The sequence below is a fragment of the Salmo salar genome, chromosome 05, assembly GCF_965601325.2.
Source record: "Salmo salar chromosome 05, fSalSal1, whole genome shotgun sequence".
Classification (NCBI taxonomy): domain Eukaryota; kingdom Metazoa; phylum Chordata; class Actinopteri; order Salmoniformes; family Salmonidae; genus Salmo; species Salmo salar.
In genome coordinates this window covers 8,673,674-8,692,314 of record NC_138295.1, presented here as the reverse complement: position 1 = coordinate 8,692,314, position 18,641 = coordinate 8,673,674, and the positions used below count along the sequence as shown (strand labels likewise).

At 41.2% G+C, this 18,641-nt stretch overlaps 2 protein-coding genes across 3 annotated transcripts in view; both read right to left on the bottom strand.

The window, feature by feature from the left end:
- LOC106604134 (shootin-1) overlaps positions 1-9,943 on the bottom strand; it is a 35,957-nt gene extending 26,014 nt beyond the window's left edge. Inside the window, 1 exon segment of the mRNA XM_082975018.1 lies at positions 9,661-9,943. Within this exon segment, the coding sequence (XP_082831144.1) occupies positions 9,661-9,738 (78 nt within the window). The 5' untranslated portion in view covers positions 9,739-9,943.
- Positions 9,944-10,330: 387 nt separating this feature from the next.
- Positions 10,331-17,142, bottom strand: LOC106604173 (transmembrane protein 216). 2 transcript variants are annotated; one of them, XM_082975017.1, is made up of 6 exons: positions 17,070-17,142; positions 16,072-16,085; positions 13,349-13,442; positions 13,114-13,206; positions 12,659-12,860; positions 10,331-10,710 (listed from the first exon to the last, which is right to left on the bottom strand). In XM_082975017.1, exons 3-6 carry the CDS (start codon positions 13,362-13,364, stop codon positions 10,695-10,697), a joined length of 327 nt encoding a protein of 108 aa, XP_082831143.1. In that variant the 5' UTR covers positions 13,365-13,442; positions 16,072-16,085; positions 17,070-17,142; the 3' UTR covers positions 10,331-10,694. The 2 variants fall into 2 exon arrangements, with proteins under 2 accessions (XP_082831143.1, XP_014054067.2); XM_014198592.3 differs by lacking the exon at positions 17,070-17,142 and having other exon boundaries at positions 16,072-16,200.
- Between the last annotated feature and the right edge of the window lie 1,499 nt (positions 17,143-18,641).

Genomic DNA, 18,641 nt, shown 5'->3' with positions numbered 1-18,641 from the left:
TGGCCTCCACAATCACCCGATCTCAACCCAATTGAGATGGTTTGGGATGAGTTGAAACGCAGAGTGAAGAAAAAGGAGCCAACAAGTGCTCAGCATACGTGGGAACTCCTTCAATACTGTTGGAATAGCATTCCAGGTGAAGCTGGTTGAGAGAATGCAAAGAGTGTGTCATCAAGGCAAAGGGTGGCTACTTTGAAGAATCTCTAAAATAAAATATTTTGATTTGTTTAACACTTTTTCAGTTGCTACATGATTCCATATGTGTTATTTCATAGTTTTGATGTCTTCACTTTCATTCTACAATGTAGAAAATAGTAAAAATAAAGAAAAACACTTGAATGAGTAGGTGTGTCCAAACTTTTAACTGGTACTGTATATATATATATATATACACACACAGTGCATTCGGAAAGTATTCAGACCCCTTGACCTTTTCCACGTTGTTACATTACTGCCTTATTCTAAAATTGATTGAATTATTTTTTTCCCTCATCAATCTACACACACAACTCTTTCCTGTTTGCGGTCACAACTTGCAGACTTGTTTACGCTGCTGTGCGTTTTGTTGCCGATCTTACTTTGCTACCTGACGGTTTTTTACTTTTTCATTACCGTATATTTTTACTTTTTCCCTCACTCAACTTTTTTCATTCAACTTTTTCACCCCGGAGGTTTTATCTGGACATGGTTCGTCAGGACTTCAAACAGCCGAAGCTAAGTAACATTAACATGATGCCTTCTAATTGCAGTCGTTGTACTTATAATATACAGGAGAACGATCGCCTTACGGCAAGGATAGCTGTGCTGCAAGCCCAGCTTCAGACGCGATCGTTAGGCAAGGGTAATTTCAGTGTAGGAAAGGATGAAACAGCGTCTGTGCCACCAGTAAGTACAGATAGTAACGTTAGTATAAACCCCCTCGCACGGTCCCCGCAGCCGGACATCTTTCTCATGGCTTCTGGAGGGAAACGCTGTAGGAATGCTCAACCGGTGTCGCTTATTCAGCCGACAGAAACTTTCAACCGGTTCTCCCCATTAAGCGAGTCGGAGTCGGAGGCCGAGACTTCTCTGGTCTCTACTCCTCCCGTTGTGGGGTCTGAGACGCCGACGGCTCCCACCATTAGCTCTGACAAATTGAAAACCCTAGTCATTGGCGACTCCATTACCTGCAGTATTAGACTTAAAACGAATCATCCAGCGATCATACACTGTTTACCAGGGGGCAGGGCTACCAACGTTAAGGCTAATCTAAAGACGGTGCTGGCTAAAGCCAAAACTGGCGAGTGTAGAGAGTATAGAGATATTGTTATCCACGTCGGCACCAACGATGTTAGGATGAAACAGTCAGAGGTCACCAAGCGCAACATAGCTTCAGCGTGTAAATCAGCTAGAAAGATGTGTCGGCATCGATTAATTGTCTCTGGCCCCCTCCCAGTTAGGGGGAGTGATGAGCTCTACAGCAGAGTCTCACAACTCAATCGCTGGTTGAAAACTGTTTTCTGCCCCTCCCAAAAGATAGAATTTGTAGATAATTGGCCCTCTTTCTGGGACTCACCCACAAACAGGACCAAGCCTGGCCTGTTAAGGAGTGACGGACTCCATCCTAGCTGGAGGGGTGCTCTCATCTTATCTACGAACATAGACAGGGCTCTAACTCCTCTAGCTCCACAATGAAATAGGGTGCAGGCCAGGCAGCAGGCTGTTAGCCAGCCTGCCAGCTTAGTGGAGTCTGCCACTAGCACAGTCAGCGTAGTCAGCTCAGCTTTCCCCATTGAGACCGTGTCTGTGCCTCGATCTAGGTTGGGCAAAATTTAAAATGGCGGTGTTCGCTTTAGCAATCTCACTAGTATAAAGACCTCCTCCATTCCTGCCATTATTGAAAGAGATTGTGATACCTCACATCTCAAAATTGGGTTACTTAATGTTAGATCCCTCACTTCCAAGGCAGTTATAGTCAATGAACTAATCACTGATAATAATCTTGATGTGATTGGCCTGACTGAAACATGGCTTAAGCCTGATGAATTTACTGTGTTAAATGAGGCCTCACCCCCTGGTTACATTAGTGACCATACCCCCCGTGCATCCGGCAAAGGCGGAGGTGTTGCTAACATTTACGATAGCAAATTTCAATTTACAAAAAAAAAAACAATGACGTTTTCGTCTTTTGAGCTTCTAGTCATGAAATCTATGCAGCCTACTCAATCACTTTTTATAGCTACTGTTTACAGGCCTCCTGGGCCATATGCAGTGTTCCTCACTGAGTTCCCATCGGATCTTGTAGTCATAGCAGATAATATTCTAATTTTTGGTGACTTTAACATTTACATGGAAAAGTCCACAGACCCACTCCAAAAGGCTTTCGGAGCCATCATCGACTCAGTGGGTTTTGTCCAACATGTCTCTGGACCTACTCACTGCCACAGTCATACTCTGGACCTAGTTTTGTCCCATGGAATAAATGTTGTGGATCTAAATGTTTTTCCTCATAATCCTGGACTATCGGACCACCATTTTATTACGTTTGCAATTGCAACAAATAATCTGCTCAGACCCCAACCAAGGAGCATTAAAAGTCGTGCTATAAATTCTCAGACAACCCAAAGATTCCTTGATGCCCTTCCAGACTGCCTCTGCCTACCCAAGGACATCAGAGGACAAAAATCAGTTAACCACCTAACCGAGGAACTCAATTTAACCTTGCGCAATACCCTAGATGCAGTTGCACCCCTAAAAACTACAAACATCTGTCATAAGAAACTAGCTCCCTGGTATACAGAAAATACACGAGCTCTGAAGCAAGCTTCCAGAAAATTGGAACGGAAATGGCGCCACACCAAACTGGAAGTCTTCCGACTAGCTTGGAAAGACAGTACCGTGCAGTATCGAAGAGCCCTCACTGCTGCTCGATCATCCTATTTTTCCAACTTAATTGAGGAAAATAAGAACAATCCGAAATTTATTTTTGATAGTGTCGCAAAGCTAACTAAAAAGCAGCCTTCGCAAATGGAGGATGGCTTTCACTTCAGCAGTAATAATTTTATGAACTTCTTTGAGGAAAAGATCATGATCATTAGAAAGCAAATTACAGACTCCTCTTTAAATCTGGGTATTCCTCCAAAGCTCCATTGTCCTGAGTCTACACAACTCTGCCAGGACCTAGGATCAAGGGAGATACTAAAGTGTTTTAGTACTATATCTCTTGACGCAATGATGAAAATAATCATGGCCTCCAAACCCTCAAGCTGCATACTGGACCCTATTCCAACTAAACTACTGAAAGAGCTGCTGCCTGTGCTTGGCCCTCCTATGTTGAACATAATAAACGGCTCTCTATCCACCGGATGTGTACCAAGCTCACTAAAAGTGGCAGTAATAAAGCCTCTCTTGAAAAAGCCGAATCTTGATCCAGAAATTATAAAAAACTATCGGCCTATATCGAATCTTCCATTCCTCTCAAAAATTTTAGAAAAAGCTGTTGCACAGCAACTCACTGCCTTCCTGAAGACAAACAATGTATACGAAACGCTTCAGTCTGGTTTTAGACCACATCATAGCACTGAGACTGCACTTGTGAAGGTGGTAAATGACCTTTTAATGACGTCAGACCGAGGCTCTGCATCTGTCCTCGTGCTCCTAGATCTTAGTGCCGCTTTTGATACCATCGATCACCACATTCTTTTGGAGAGATTGGAAACCCAAATTGGTCTACATGGACAAGTTCTGGCCTGGTTTAGATCTTATCTGTTGGAAAGATATCAGTTTGTCTCTGTGAATGGTTTGTCCTCTGACAAATCAATTGTAAATTTCGGTGTTCCTCAAGGTTCTGTTTTAGGACCACTATTGTTTTCACTATATATTTTACCTCTTGGGGATGTCATTCGAAAACATAATGTTAAATTTCACTGCTATGCGGACGACACACAGCTGTACATTTCAATGAAACATGGTGAAGCCCCAAAATTGCCCTCGCTAGAAGCCTGTGTTTCAGACATAAAGAAGTGGATGGCTGCAAACTTTCTACTTTTAAACTCGGACAAAACAGAGATGCTTGTTCTAGGTCCCAAGAAACAAAGAGATCTTCTGTTGAATCTGACAATTAATCTGGATGGTTGTACAGTCGTCTCAAATAAAACTGTGAAGGACCTCGGCGTTACTCTGGACCCTGATCTCTCTTTTGAAGAACATATCAAGACTGTTTCAAGGACAGCTTTTTTCCATCTACGTAACATTGCAAAAATCAGAAATTTTCTGTCCAAAAATGACGCAGAAAAATTAATCCATGCTTTTGTTACTTCTAGGCTGGACTACTGCAATGCTCTACTTTCCGGCTACCCGGATAAAGCACTAAATAAACTTCAGTTAGTGCTAAATACGGCTGCTAGAATCCTGACTAGAACCAAAAAATGTGATCATATTACTCCAGTGCTAGCCTCCCTACACTGGCTTCCTGTTAAGGCAAGGGCTGATTTCCAGGTTTTACTGCTAACCTACAAAGCATTACATGGGCTTGCTCCTACCTATCTTTCCGATTTGGTCCTGCCGTACATACCTACACGTACGCTACGGTCACAAGACGCAGGCCTCCTAATTGTCCCTAGAATTTCTAAGCAAACGGCTGGAGGTAGGGCTTTCTCCTATAGAGCTCCATTTTTATGGAATGGTCTGCCTACCAATGTGAGAGACGCAGACTCAGTCTCAACCTTTAAGTCTTTACTGAAGACTTATCTCTTCAGTTGGTCCTATGATTAAGTATAGTCTGGCCCAGGTGTGTGAAGGTGAACGGAAAGGCTGGAGCAACGAACCGCCCTTGCTGTCTCTGCCTTGCCGGTTCCCCTCTTTCCACTGGGATTCTCTGCCTCTAACCCTTTTACAGGGGCTGAGTCACTGGCCTACTGGTGTTCTTCCATGCCGTCCATGGGAGGGGTGCGTCACTTGAGTGGGTTGAGTCACTGACGTGGTCTTCCTGTCTGGGTTGGCGCCCTCCCCTTGGGTTGTGCCTTGGCGGAGATCGTTGTGGGCTATACTCGGCCTTGTCTTAGGACGGTAAGTTGGTGGTTGGAGACATCCCTCTAGTGGTGTGGGGGCTGTGCTTTGGCAAAGTGGGTGGGGTTATATCCTGCCTGTTTGGCCCTGTCCGGGGGTATCATCGGATGGGGCCACAGTGTCTTCTGATCCCTCCTGTCTCAGCCTCCAGTATTTATGCTGCAGTAGTTTATGTGTCGGGGGGCTAGGGTCAGTCTGTTACATCTGGAGTATTTCTCTTGTCTTATCCGGTGTCCTGTGTGTATTTAAATATGCTCTCTCTAATTCTCTCTTTCTCTCTTTCTGTCTTTCTCTCGGAGGACCTGAGCCCTAGGACCATGCCTCAGGACTACCTGGTATGATGACTCCTTGCTGTCCCCAGTCCACCTGGCCGTGCTGCTGCTCCAGTTTCAACTGTTCTGCCTGCGGCTATGGAACCCTGACCTGTTCAAAGTTCCTCTGTGGAGATGGGACAATCTTCCAGAAGAACAACCATCTCTGCAGCACTCCACCAATCAGTTCTTTATAGTAGAGTGGCCAGACGGAAGCCACTCCTCAGTAAAAGGCACATGACAGCCGGCTTGGAGTTTGCCAAAAGGCACCGAAAGGACTCTCAGACCATGAGAAACCAGATTCTCTGATCTGATGAAACCAAGATTGTACACCTTGGCATGAATGCCAAGCATCACGTCTGGAGGAAACCTGGCATCATCCCTACGGTGAAGCATGGTGGTGGCAGCATAATGCTGTGGGGATGTTTTTCAGAGGCAGGGACTGGGAGACTAGTCAGGGTCGAAGGAAAGATGAACGGAGCAAAGTACGGTGAGATCATTGATGAAAACCTGCTCCAGACCTTCAGGACCTCAGACTGTGGCGAAGGTTCACCTTCCAACAGGACAACAACCCTAAGCACACAGCCAAGACAACACGGGAGTGGCTTTGGTAAAAGTATCTGAATGTCCTTGAGTGGCCCAGCCAGAGCTCGGACTTGAACCTGATCGAACATCTCTGGAGCGACCTGAAAATAGCTGTACAGAGATCCTCCCCATCCAACCTGACAGAGGTTGAGAGAAGATCTGCAGAGAAGAATGGGAGAAACTCCCCAAATACAGGTGTGCCAAGCTTGTAGCATCATATCCAAGAAGACTCTAGGCTTTAATTGCTGCTGAAGGTGTTTCAACAAAGTACTGAGTAAAGTATCTCAATACTTATGTAAATTTGATATCAGTTTTTTATATTTAATACATTTGCAAACATTTCTGAAAACCTGTTTTTGCTTTGTGATTATGGGGTATTGTGTGTTGACTGATGAGGGAAACATTTTTCTTAATCAATTTTAGAATAAGGCTGTAACGTAACAAAATGTTGAAGTCGGAAGTTTACATACAGCTTAGTCAAATACATTTAAACTCAGTTTTTCACTATTCCTGACATTTAATTCCCTGTAAAAATTCCCTGTAAAAATTCCCTGTCAACACACAATACCCCATAATCACAAAGCAACAACAGGTTTTCAGAAATGTTTGCAAATGTATTAAATATAAAAAACTGATATCAAATTTACAAAAGTATTGAGATTTACATAAGTATTGAGTCATTTAGGATCACCACTTTATTTTAAGAATGTGAAATGTCAGAATAATAGTAGAGAGAATGATTTATTTGAGCTTTTATTTTTTTCATCACATTCTCAGTAGGTCAGAAGTTTACATACACTCAATTGGTATTTCGTAGCATTGCCTTTAAATTGTTTAACTTCGGCCAAACGTTTCGCGTAGCCTTCCACAAGCTTCCCACAATAAGTTGGGTGAATTTTGGCCCATTCCTCCTGACAGAGCTCCTGTAACTGAATCAGGTTTGTAGGCCTCCTTGCTCGCTCATGCTTTTTCAGTTCTGCCCACAAATGTTCTATAGGATTGAGGTCAGGGCTTTGTGATGGCCACTCCAATACCTTGACTTTGTTGTCCTTAAGCCATTTTGCCACAACTTTGGAAGTATGCTTGGGGTCATTGTCCATTTGGAAGACCCATTTGCGACCAAGCTTTAACTTCCTGACTGATGTCTTGAGATGTTGCTTCAATATATCCACATAATTGTTCTTCCTCATGATGCCATCTATTTTGTGAAGTGCACCAGTCCCTGCTGCAGCAAAGCACCCCCACAACATGATGCTGCCACCCCCGTGCTTCATGGTTGGGATGGTGTTCTTCGGCTTGCAAGCCTCCCCCTTTTTCCTCCAAACATAAGTAAGGTCATTATGGCCAAACAGTTCTATTTTTGTTTTCATCAGACCTGAGGACATTTCTCCAAAAAGTACGATCTTTGTCCTCATGTGCAGTTGCAAACTGTAGTCTTGCTTTTTTATGGCGGTTTTGGAGAAGTGGCTTCTTCCTTGCTGAACGGCCTTTCAGGTTATGTCGATATAGGACTTGTTTTACTGTGGATATAGATACTTTGTACCCGTTTCCTCCAGTATCTTCACAAGGTCCTTTGCTGTTGTTCTGGGATTGATTTGCACTTTTCGCGCCAAGGTACGTTCATCTCTAGAAGACAGAACGCGTCTCCTTCCTGAGTGGTATGACGGCTGCGTGGTCCCATGGTGTTTATACTTGCGTACTATTGTTTGTACAGATAAACGTGGTACATTCAGGCGTTTGGAAATTGCTCCCAAGGATGAACCAGACTTGTGGAGGTCCGCAATTTTATTTCTGAGGTCTTGGCTGATTTCTTTTGATTTTCCCATGATTTCAAGCAAAGGGACATTAAGTTTGAAGGTAGGCCTTGAAATACATCCACAGGTACACCTCCAATTGACACAAATGATGTCAACTAGCCTATCAGAAGCTTCTAAAGCCATGACATCATTTTCTGGAATTTTCCAAGCTGTTTAAAGGCACAGTCAACTTAGTGTATGTAAACTTCTGACCCACTGGAATTGTGATACAGTGAATTATACGTGAAATAATCTGTCTGTAAACAATTGTTGGAGAAATTACTTGTGTCATGCACAAAGTAGATGTCCTAACCAACTTGCCAAAACTATAGTTTGTTAACAAGAGATTTGTGGAGTGGTTGAAAAACGAGTTTTAATGACTCCAACCTAAGTGTATGTAAACTTCCAACTTCAACTGTATATATATATATATATATATATATATATATATATACATACTCTGGATGCCAACATTGCTCCATCTAATATTTCTATATTTCTTAATTCAATTCTTTTACTTTTAGAGTTGTGTGTATTGTTACATACTACTGCTCTGTTGGAGCTAGGAACACAAGCATTTCGCTACACCCACAATAACATCTGCCACCAATAACATGTGCTTTGATTTGACACTGGACTCCTATGATGTACTGCAGAACTACCTCCCTATAGGTTCAGTTTGTCGGACAGACAAGGGAGCAGCTTCTACTACATGGTTCACTCTATATATATATATATATATGCCACAGTAATGGGTAGTTAGAGTATGCAGAGTTCCTCTGAGATGTTGGTAATAGAGTACATGGAAAACAACGGTTCTTCTACAATTCAGTGTACATTTAGTAGGTAGTATGTGGCCCAGGGGGCACAACTTTCACTGGGGACATTATGAAATTGCATTTTTGCCCCCCTCCCCCCACTGTTTTTTCATTGGAATGTGATACAAACGAGGCAATGATCTGCTTTAGGACCAGGCGGACACCTCCAAGCGGTAGGGGGGGCTGTTTGGAAAGTTTATCTACCAGAATTTTTTTACACAAAATAAAATGTCTCCCCCCACTTCTAAAACCAAAGTTGCGCCCTTGATGTAGCCTATATTGGGTCATTATCAGTTAAGGTAGGATAGACTTATATTTTCCATTTTCTTACCAATTATTCTGTAACAGCCACAGGAAGCTCATACCTACCATCTGTGTATTTCTGCCAGGCCCCTAGCTCTGCCAGGCCCCTAGCTCTGCCAGGCCCCTAGCTCTGCCAGGGATGTTCTGATCAGAAATGGTGTTGACTAGCATACTGTTAAAGCATGTGGCCCACAGATTTGATACTTTTATTATTATTATTTGTACAGTAGTATCACCCCTGTTTTAAATACGCCCATTGTGTAATCATGCTTGAATTAAAATTGTCTTTATTGATATTTAAAGAAATGCTAAGGTTTAAATAAGAATTAGGATAAGTCTACTTAGTGGGACCTTTTAGTCAATGCCTGATGTAATTAATTTACAGTGCATAGGATTGCATTTGTAGAAACAACAAATTAGGTAGTATAGAAATATAAAAAATCACGGTGATAAAATGACCTAGAAAATATAATGTGATGCTCCCAATTACCAAGCATCTAATCTGGTTTGTTCAACTGAGATCCAATCATAATTTTAGTGTGTCCAGCTAAGGATCTCAAACAAATCTAGCTACCAAATCTTGCCGACACCGGGTTTTCCTAGAACAGCGAGATTTTGGGAGGGGTCGGCCCTTTTGATTTCCCTCAGCATAGTTTACGTACAACGAAGAAGCCGGCCGGCACAAACATTTGCATGGAAAAATAAGAACGTGTCACCTTGATCTCGTTCTGTCTACTATGCTACTTCTGTAATCTTTGAAAAAAAGGTCTAAAATACATGTAACAGAAAAGCATCTATTACCTGAATTTTCTGCGTATCCCTCGCCTCTTCCCCAAATCCCTCCATCTGCACCAGCCCGGATGATGAAGACTGTAGCATTATTCACCCCGGCCGATAACTAAACTAATATCTTGTCCTGTATAATATCCTATTATAGAAAGAAAATAACTAGGCTACTTCTAACAACAACTGGCAAGTCCGCTGATACGCCTTAGAAATAAATAGCATTTTATGTCTATATGGGATGGATGACTGCTACCGCTATTCAGGCACACTGGATCCTTTCGCTGACAGCATAGCCTGCCCCGGTGCCCCCCGTGCCCCCCGGTGCCCCCCCATCCAGGGTTTATTGCGCATGCATCCTCATTTCGTATTCGTCTACATTTGCTGATGAACATAAAAGCTCCACCCCATCAGATTGATTGTGCATTGTAATTAGGGATAAACGTTTTATTAAATGTCTTCAACTGTTAAATGTAATAATAATAATAATAATAATAATAATAACTGCCCATCTCTAGAGAGACCGATAAAAATGTATCAACGTTGCTTCAGAATGCTCAACATCACATATTTGGTCAATATCCCTGTTCTATGCAATTAGGATCTGGGTTTAACCACAGGCTGCTGGGGGGATTCAGCAAATCAGGAATATAAATTACTCAAGGAAAAAAGTCCTCTGGTGAATGAATGAATGAGGAATTGTATTTATTAAAGTAAATAATGAAATATAGTGCTCTGAATCAACATCAGCAAAATCGTACAAATACATTCCATCATCAGGCACAGCAGATGGAATAACCTCATAAGACAATTCCATTAGTGTTGCTAGTACCATACAAGATTGACAGTTGATACAAAAACAGGTAAAAATAAATAAAAAATAGATGACATTTCATCGTTACAAAAATATAAATATTCGGTTATTAACAGTCAATATAAAAACAGAAAAAATACAACATGTGGGATTTAAATATGTTCACATAACAATCCTGGTGAAAACCCTTTCTTCATTCCTCTTGAAACGATGTGGAACATTACAGCATTCGTCTTCCTTAGTACACCTTTGACCTGACAGGCAAAATGGAGGAAAAACTGATGAGAATGAAACACTGAGCAGATCAGGTCACATCCAGCATCACTGATATAGGACCTTTACAGTGAAACGTTATGCAAGGTCACATCCAGCATCACTGTTATAGGACCTTTACAGTGAAACGTTATGCAAGGTCACATCCAGCATCACTGATATAGGACCTTTACAGTGAAACGTTATGCAAGGTCACATCCAGCATCACTGTTATAGGACCTTTACAGTGAAACGTTATGCAAGGTCACATCCAGCATCACTGATATAGGACCTTTACAGTGAAACGTTATGCAAGGTCACATCCAGCATCACTGATATAGGACCTTTACAGTGAAACGTTATGCAAGGTCACATCCAGCATCACTGATATAGGACCTTTACAGTGAAACGTTATGCAAGGTCACATCCAGCATCACTGATATAGGACCTTTACAGTGAAACGTTATGCAAGGTCACATCCAGCATCACTGATATAGGACCTTTACAGTGAAACGTTATGCAAGGTCACATCCAGCATCACTGTTATAGGACCTTTACAGTGAAACATTATGCAAGGTCACATCCAACATCACTGATATAGGACCTTTACAGTGAAACGCTACGCAAGGTCACATCCAGCATCACTGATATAGGCCCTTTACAGTGAAACATTATGCAAGGTCACATCCAGCATCACCTTTACAGTGAAACACTACGCAAGGTCACATCCAGCATCACTGATATAGGACCTTTACAGTGAAACGTTATGCAAGGTCACATCCAGCATCACTGATATAGGACCTTTACAGTGAAACGTTATGCAAGGTCACATCCAGCATCACTGATATAGGACCTTTACAGTGAAACATTATGCAAGGTCACATCCAACATCACTGATATAGGACCTTTACAGTGAAACGCTACGCAAGGTCACATCCAGCATCACTGATATAGGACCTTTACAGTGAAACATTATGCAAGGTCACATCCAGCATCACATCCAGCATCACCTTTACAGTGAAACACTACGCAAGGTCACATCCAGCATCACTGATATAGGACCTTTACAGTGAAACATTATGCAAGGTCACATCCAGCATCACTGATATAGGACCTTTACAGTGAAATGCTACGCAAGGTCACATCCAGCATCACTGATATAGGACCTTTACAGTGAAACATTATGCAAGGTCACATCCAGCATCACTGATATAGGACCTTTACAGTGAAACATTATGCAAGGTCACAGCTAAAGCGCAAAGCATAACACATTCATTGATCAATAATCAATGAGGCCTAAAACCAAGGAATCTACCCAGGCATGTCATGCCTAGCCTGGGTGCCAGTGTCTTTCTCCAGTAGGAGAAACATGTCATGCCTAGCCTGGGTACCCGTTTTTTTTCTGCTCTCTTGCAACCCTTTAAATGTAAATTCCATAAGGAGTTGGCAAGAGAGTATAAACAGACTGGTACCCAGGATATGCCATGTCATGTTTCTCCTACTGGAGAAAGAGACTGGTAACCAGGCTATGTCATGTTTCTCCTACCTGGAGAAAGAGACTGGTACCCAACCTACCAAAAGAAAGAGATTGGTAACCAGGCTATGTCATGTCATGTTTCTCCTACTGGAGAAAGAGACTGGTAACCAGGCTATGTCATGTTTCTCCTACCTGGAGAAAGAGACTGGTAACCAGGCTATGTCATGTCATGTTTCTCCTACTGGAGAAAGAGACTGGTACCCAGGCTATGTCATGTTTCTCCTACCTGGAGAAAGAGACTGGTAACCAGGCTATGTCATGTCATGTTTCTCCTACTGGAGAAAGAGACTGGTAACCAGGCTATGTCATGTTTCTCCTACCTGGAGAAAGAGACTGGTAACCAGGCTATGTCATGTCATGTTTATTCTTGCTGGAGAAAGCCTGGGTACCAGTTTATGTCATGTTTCTCCTACCTGGAGAAAGCAGATATGGACATGATTCCCAGCAGCATCTCCAGACTGTAGAAGCAGAGCAACACAGCATTAAGGATGAACTCCAGGCGCAGGACGAAGGTCTGCAGCATCAGGTAGTATACAGACAGCACTGTGCACGGCACCAGGACCAGCAAACTCACTGACATGGCCAGAGAACGCTCTGTTAAGTTCCCCTTCCAACCTGGAACAAGTGTGGACGGAAAAAACCCATTAGCACATGATCATAAGGAAGGATATATAGCATAGTCCTACAGTAGGTGCCAAATAGAACTATCAGATGCCATTATGGCAATAAATATGACAAGTAATAAGCACACAATGTAGGCTACATAATGTGAATATTCTTGCTTTAATGAACACATGTATTATTCTACACCATGTGATGATGCAGAGACATACCTGTAGCCCAGAATACAGCTTAACAAAACACAAACCGTAAAATATTCGGAGGGACTCCAAGCCAAGGAAAACAAGGAGTAGCCCAACGTCCAGCGTGAGACTAGCTGGTGGGTATGGTAACAACAATCCTGTGGAAATACAAAGGCATATTTACAAATCAATCATTTAGCTTTTAGCCTTGACACTGGGTTTGCAAAACATCAGGCAGTGAGTGATTGATTAAACATTAGTTTAATGTCTCTTGTGTGACCATTTGAGTAGACTACAAACCTTTGTAAACAAACATCAGACCCTCAGCAAGGAAGTAGGCAGCAAAATACCATCTGTTGAGGTAGAACAGGACCTGCAGTGGTGTGGAGGACAACTGAGATGTGTCGTTAAGGTCATATCTAAGACTTGCAAATGGTAGCCCACTGGCAGATGATATAACCAAGGATCTATGATATGAGTAGGCAGGGCAAACCCATTTTGGTGATTTCTGGTAGCCTATATCATCAAAAATAAATCACAGCACATTTTTGGACCCACTGAGCAGTTTTCCCCTGAGTAAGTCCAATACCATTGGAAATTAAAATGTTGAAAGTTCAATTTAGATTCCTAAAACTTAAGTTGAAAATGATGCTGTCGCTGTTGACAAAACATTTAGATCAATAGCTCAATGTAAAAACACAGTTAACGTGTCCAAATCAATAACCAACATGCAGAAACAGTTTGTAATATGTTGAAAACCTAAACATAAAATGTGCTGTCTACACATAAATGTGTAACAATACTAATCATATTACTTGTATTTTTTAAATGAGCACCTTAGAAACAGCACCCTGTTGTTTTAACAATAAATCACTCATATCGATTAGGGGGGGGGAATAATGTAAAAACCACATCGTTTTACTCACTGGTTAGAGAACAACCTGCAGAAGACAGTCAGCTACATTTTGGAATGTTGCATTTTGATACGGGGGACACCAACAGAAAGAAACGCAACACTTGTCAGTCCCTCCTATCGATTATCACGTTGAAATCAATAGTTTTAGAGGGGGGGAGATGAGGTTGCACGTCCTGTTAAAACTAACAGCTCAAAAACCACACGGAATCTGGGAATAATGTGTACATCACTGGTTACAGGACAATTTGTAGAAGACACCTAGCTACATTCTGAAGTGTTGCATTTTGATTCAAGTGGGTCGACAACACGGTAAGCATAATGGAATTGTTCATTTTTTTAGGCCACACGGAATCTGAGAATAATTTTCACATCATTGGCAAGAAGAGAATTTGTTGAAGACAGTCATCAAAATTCTAGAATGTCAGGAGGGAGATTACAATTTTAATTGAAAACAATCAGAGTAAGGTACTTATCTGTTACCCAGAACTGATTTGATATTGAGATTAAAAGGGCTGCATTGGACCTTTAAAAATGATAAGTGTTCTAAGTCCTGCAACATACAGACGCATATAACAAAATGAATGGTACCAACCCACATATATTAATCTGTTTAAAGCAATCGATTTAAATCTATTCGTGATGAGAGTGAACTTTTATATTTAGCATCACCAATCTGAAGAAAAAAGGATCTTGTATCTCAACAAAATGTTACGTGTTGAAAATGTGAGCTTGTGTAATGTAGTAACACAAACCTTGGGGAAATTGTAATAAAGTCAAATAAAAAAATACAATAAAATAATTCAATACTTAAATTTAGGATGATGATAAACCAAGCACACGCACAGTTTTTTTTACAACAATGACATCCATGTCTTCCTACTTAACCATGGAGAGTTTAAAAATACTCCTAAGCAAATGTTTACTGTGCTCTCCAGACTAGTAGTTCTCAAAGTGGGGGATGCAGAGGTACTGCAAGGGCATGATAAAAAATAAAAAGATATACACTACTGTTCAAAAGTTTAGGGTCACTTAGAAATGTCCTTGTTTTTGAAAGAAAAACGCCTTTTTTTGTCCATTAAAATAACATCAAATTGATCCGAAATACAGTGTAGACATTGTTAATCTTTGTAAATTACTATTATAGCTGGAAACGGCTGATTTTTTTAAAATGTAATATCTACATAGGCGTACAGAGGCCCATTATCAGCAACCATCACTCCTGTGTTCCAATGGCATGTTGTGTTAGCTAATCCAAGTTTAGCATTTTAAAAGGCTAATTGATCATTAGAAAACCCTTTTGCAATTATGTTAGCACAGCTGAAAACTGTTGTGCTGATTTAAGCAATAAAACTGGCCTTCTTTAGACTAGTTGAGAATAAATGCACTGTAATTTAAAAATGTAATCCTTAGTTGCTAAATGCATTTTTGGTATGGAATACCATGATATACTAATCGAATCTTGAAGAATAAAACTTAGAAATGCTTCAACTGTTGTACCCCATCAGAACCTAAAATTGCTCCTTTTTTTAAAAAAAATACTCTGTTTGTAAACAATATCAATGTAAACAAACACTGTATAGCCTCAAAACACTGGTTACATTTCTCCAGGACAATCCCTCAGCTTTTTACCAAAACGGAGGCGGGGGTGTCCGCTTTGTTATTGTTTCAATTAAGGACTCCAGCTTTAAAACTGCTACGTTTTCTCGCTGCCTCATGGCTTACTGTGTAGAATTGCAGGATATTAGCCAAGTGGTGGGCTTTAAAAATGTTTCTTCCCAGAGCCCGAGACTTGGATCAGCCAGCCATGCACTGCCGACGTCATTGTAAAACTCATTGAATTTTATTTTGATGTCACTCGGGTTATGAGAAACGTTTGAGAACCCCTGCTCTAGACTAGAGCTTCCATAGGAGTGTGAAGCAGCCTAAACCCTAACGTTATGTCCCAAATCGGTACCCATAGGGCTCTGGTCAGAAGTAGTGCACTATATAAGGATTAAAGATGCAGACTAACGTTAGCTGTCACAGTAGCTAATGAAATAGCTGACGTTAACTAGCTATTAAATGCAGCTGATGCAGATTCTACATTACAACAAAAAACAAAGGATACAATTGGATGTTTTCCTGCAAGAATGAGACAAATGAGCAGTTAAACAAGTCTTCTAAATCCTCCCATTTCATATCAATTATGTACATGCTTACAGTGATGTATTTCCAAAATGTCTGATTGTCACGCCTGCTTAAACATTTAACATGCTGTTGCTGTGCTGTTCGTGATAGAATGCTAGGTAGCTAACGTTCTCTAGCTAACTAAGTGGCTAGCCAGTTAGTAGGTCACGTTACTTCTCCCATGCTAAGCCTACTAAAGTAAAGTATCTTGAAACTGAAAGCGCAACACATATCCACATTATGACATGCGATTAATAACCAGAGACATTTATCGTTCACAAGTTGTCTGCACATTTATGAAAACTATTTTCCCACTCACCAGATACCGCCATGTTTATTTACCATGGAGACAGACGCCGCAAAATACGGTGGTTACCTAGGTTACCCCATTTGGCTCACAGCAACAACTAAAATATATTTTCCAAACGCAATGTTCTTGTTGTCTTTTTGTTTTAGTCGATTACACAACTATATTTAAGAAAAGTACATGTCTAAATTACTTTTCAACATTGCCTGCTCTTGAGCGTTCTCACTACTTAGAAAAGCGTAATATTATAGTATATTATATATAATATATTATATTATATGGTGGCGCTAGCAGCCACGTCAATGATAGCTAGCTACCAACCAGAACATTAAGATAGCCAAGACCAACAACAAACACACGGACTGTACAGCTACACTTAGTGAGTTGAGTTACAAACGGAGGATCCTAAACAAGTTAAACGTATTTCCTGTGATTAAATGTTTTCCACACACATAGCTACGTGTAGCCTACTTGGACACCGGCCCACACATCGGGGAAAGATTGTTAGTTTTCACCAATTTGTGGACGAGGTAAATTCATTATTATTACGTGAATATCGGTTGCGGTCCAAATGTGAAGTAGACTGCTCTCAACCCTCGAATTATGTTTTACATCCTCACATCTGAGTGTACCTTAAATGTCCCTTGCCTAAGCGACGGAGAGGCAACGTTCTTGGTGAAAATCTTGGAAGTTGAGCCTAAAAACAACGTACCTAAAGCTGTTGATGTACCTAGCAAGCTAATGTAGCTAGCTAGCACTCCTGTCAGGTAGTTAGTGGAACAATAGCTATCAGAGCTTGAGAGGATCTGCAGAGAATAATGGGAGAAACTCCCCAAATACAGGTGTGCCAAGCTTGTAGCGTCTTACCCAAGACTGAAGGTGCTTCAACAAAGTACTGAGAAAAGGGAATGAATACTTATGTAAATGTGATATTTCTGTTGTTTTCGTTTGTATACATTTGCAAACATTTCTCTTTTGGCTTTGTAATTATTGGATATTGTGTGTAGATTGATGTATTCTTATTTTTTTAACCAATTTTAGAATAAGGCTGTAACATAACAAAATGTGTGTATTGTTAGATATTACGGCACTGTTCTGCCTAAAAACAACCAGTAACACAGTAACACAATAAAATAACAATAATAATATTTATTTTATTTAACTAGGCAAGTCAGTTAAGAACAAATTCAATGACGGCCTACCAGAAGGCCTCCTGCGGGGACAGGGGCCTGGAATTACATTTTTAAAATAAATACAATATAAATACAGGACAAAACACACATCACAACAGAGTGACAACACTACATAAAGAGACACCTAAGATAACAACATAGCAAGGCAGCAACATAACAACAACATGGTAGCAGCACAAAACATGGTACAAACATTATTGGGCACAGACATCTCAAAGGGCAAGAAGGTAGAGACAACAATACATCACACAAAGCAGCCACAACTGTCAGTAAGAGTGTCCATGATTGAGTCTTTGAATTTAGAGATTGAGATAAAACTGTCCAGTTTGAGTGTTTGTTGCAGCTTGTTCCAGTCGCTAGCTGCAACAAACTGAAAAGAGGAGCGACCCAGGGATGTGTGTGCTTTGGGGACCTTTAACAGAATGTGACTGGCAGAACGGGTGTTGTATGTGGAGGATGAGGGCTGTAGATATCAGATATGGGGGAGTGAGGCCTAAGAGGGTTTTATAAATAAGCATCAACCAGTGGGTCTTGCGACGGGTATACAGAGATGACCAGTTTACATAGGAGTATAGAGTGCAGTGATGTGTCCTATAAGGAGCATTGGTGGCAAATATGATGGCCAAATGGTAAAGAACATCTACCTGCCGATCTATAAATTATGTCTCCGTAATCTAGCATGGGTAGGATGGTCATCTGAAGCAGGGTTAGTTTGGCAGCTGGGGTGAAAGAGGAGCGATTACGATAGAGGAAACCAAGTCTAGGTTTAACTTTAGCCTGCAGCTTTGATATTTGCTGAGAGAAGGACAGTGCACCGTCTAGCCATACTCCCAAGGACTTGTATGAGGTGACTACCTCATGCTCTAAACCCTCAGAGGTAGTAATAACACCTGTGGGAGGAGGGGCATTCTTCTTACCAAACCACATGACCTTTGTTTTGGAGGTGTTCAGAACAAGGTTACGGGTAGAGAAAGCTCGTTGGACACTAAGAAAGTTTTATTGTAGAGCATT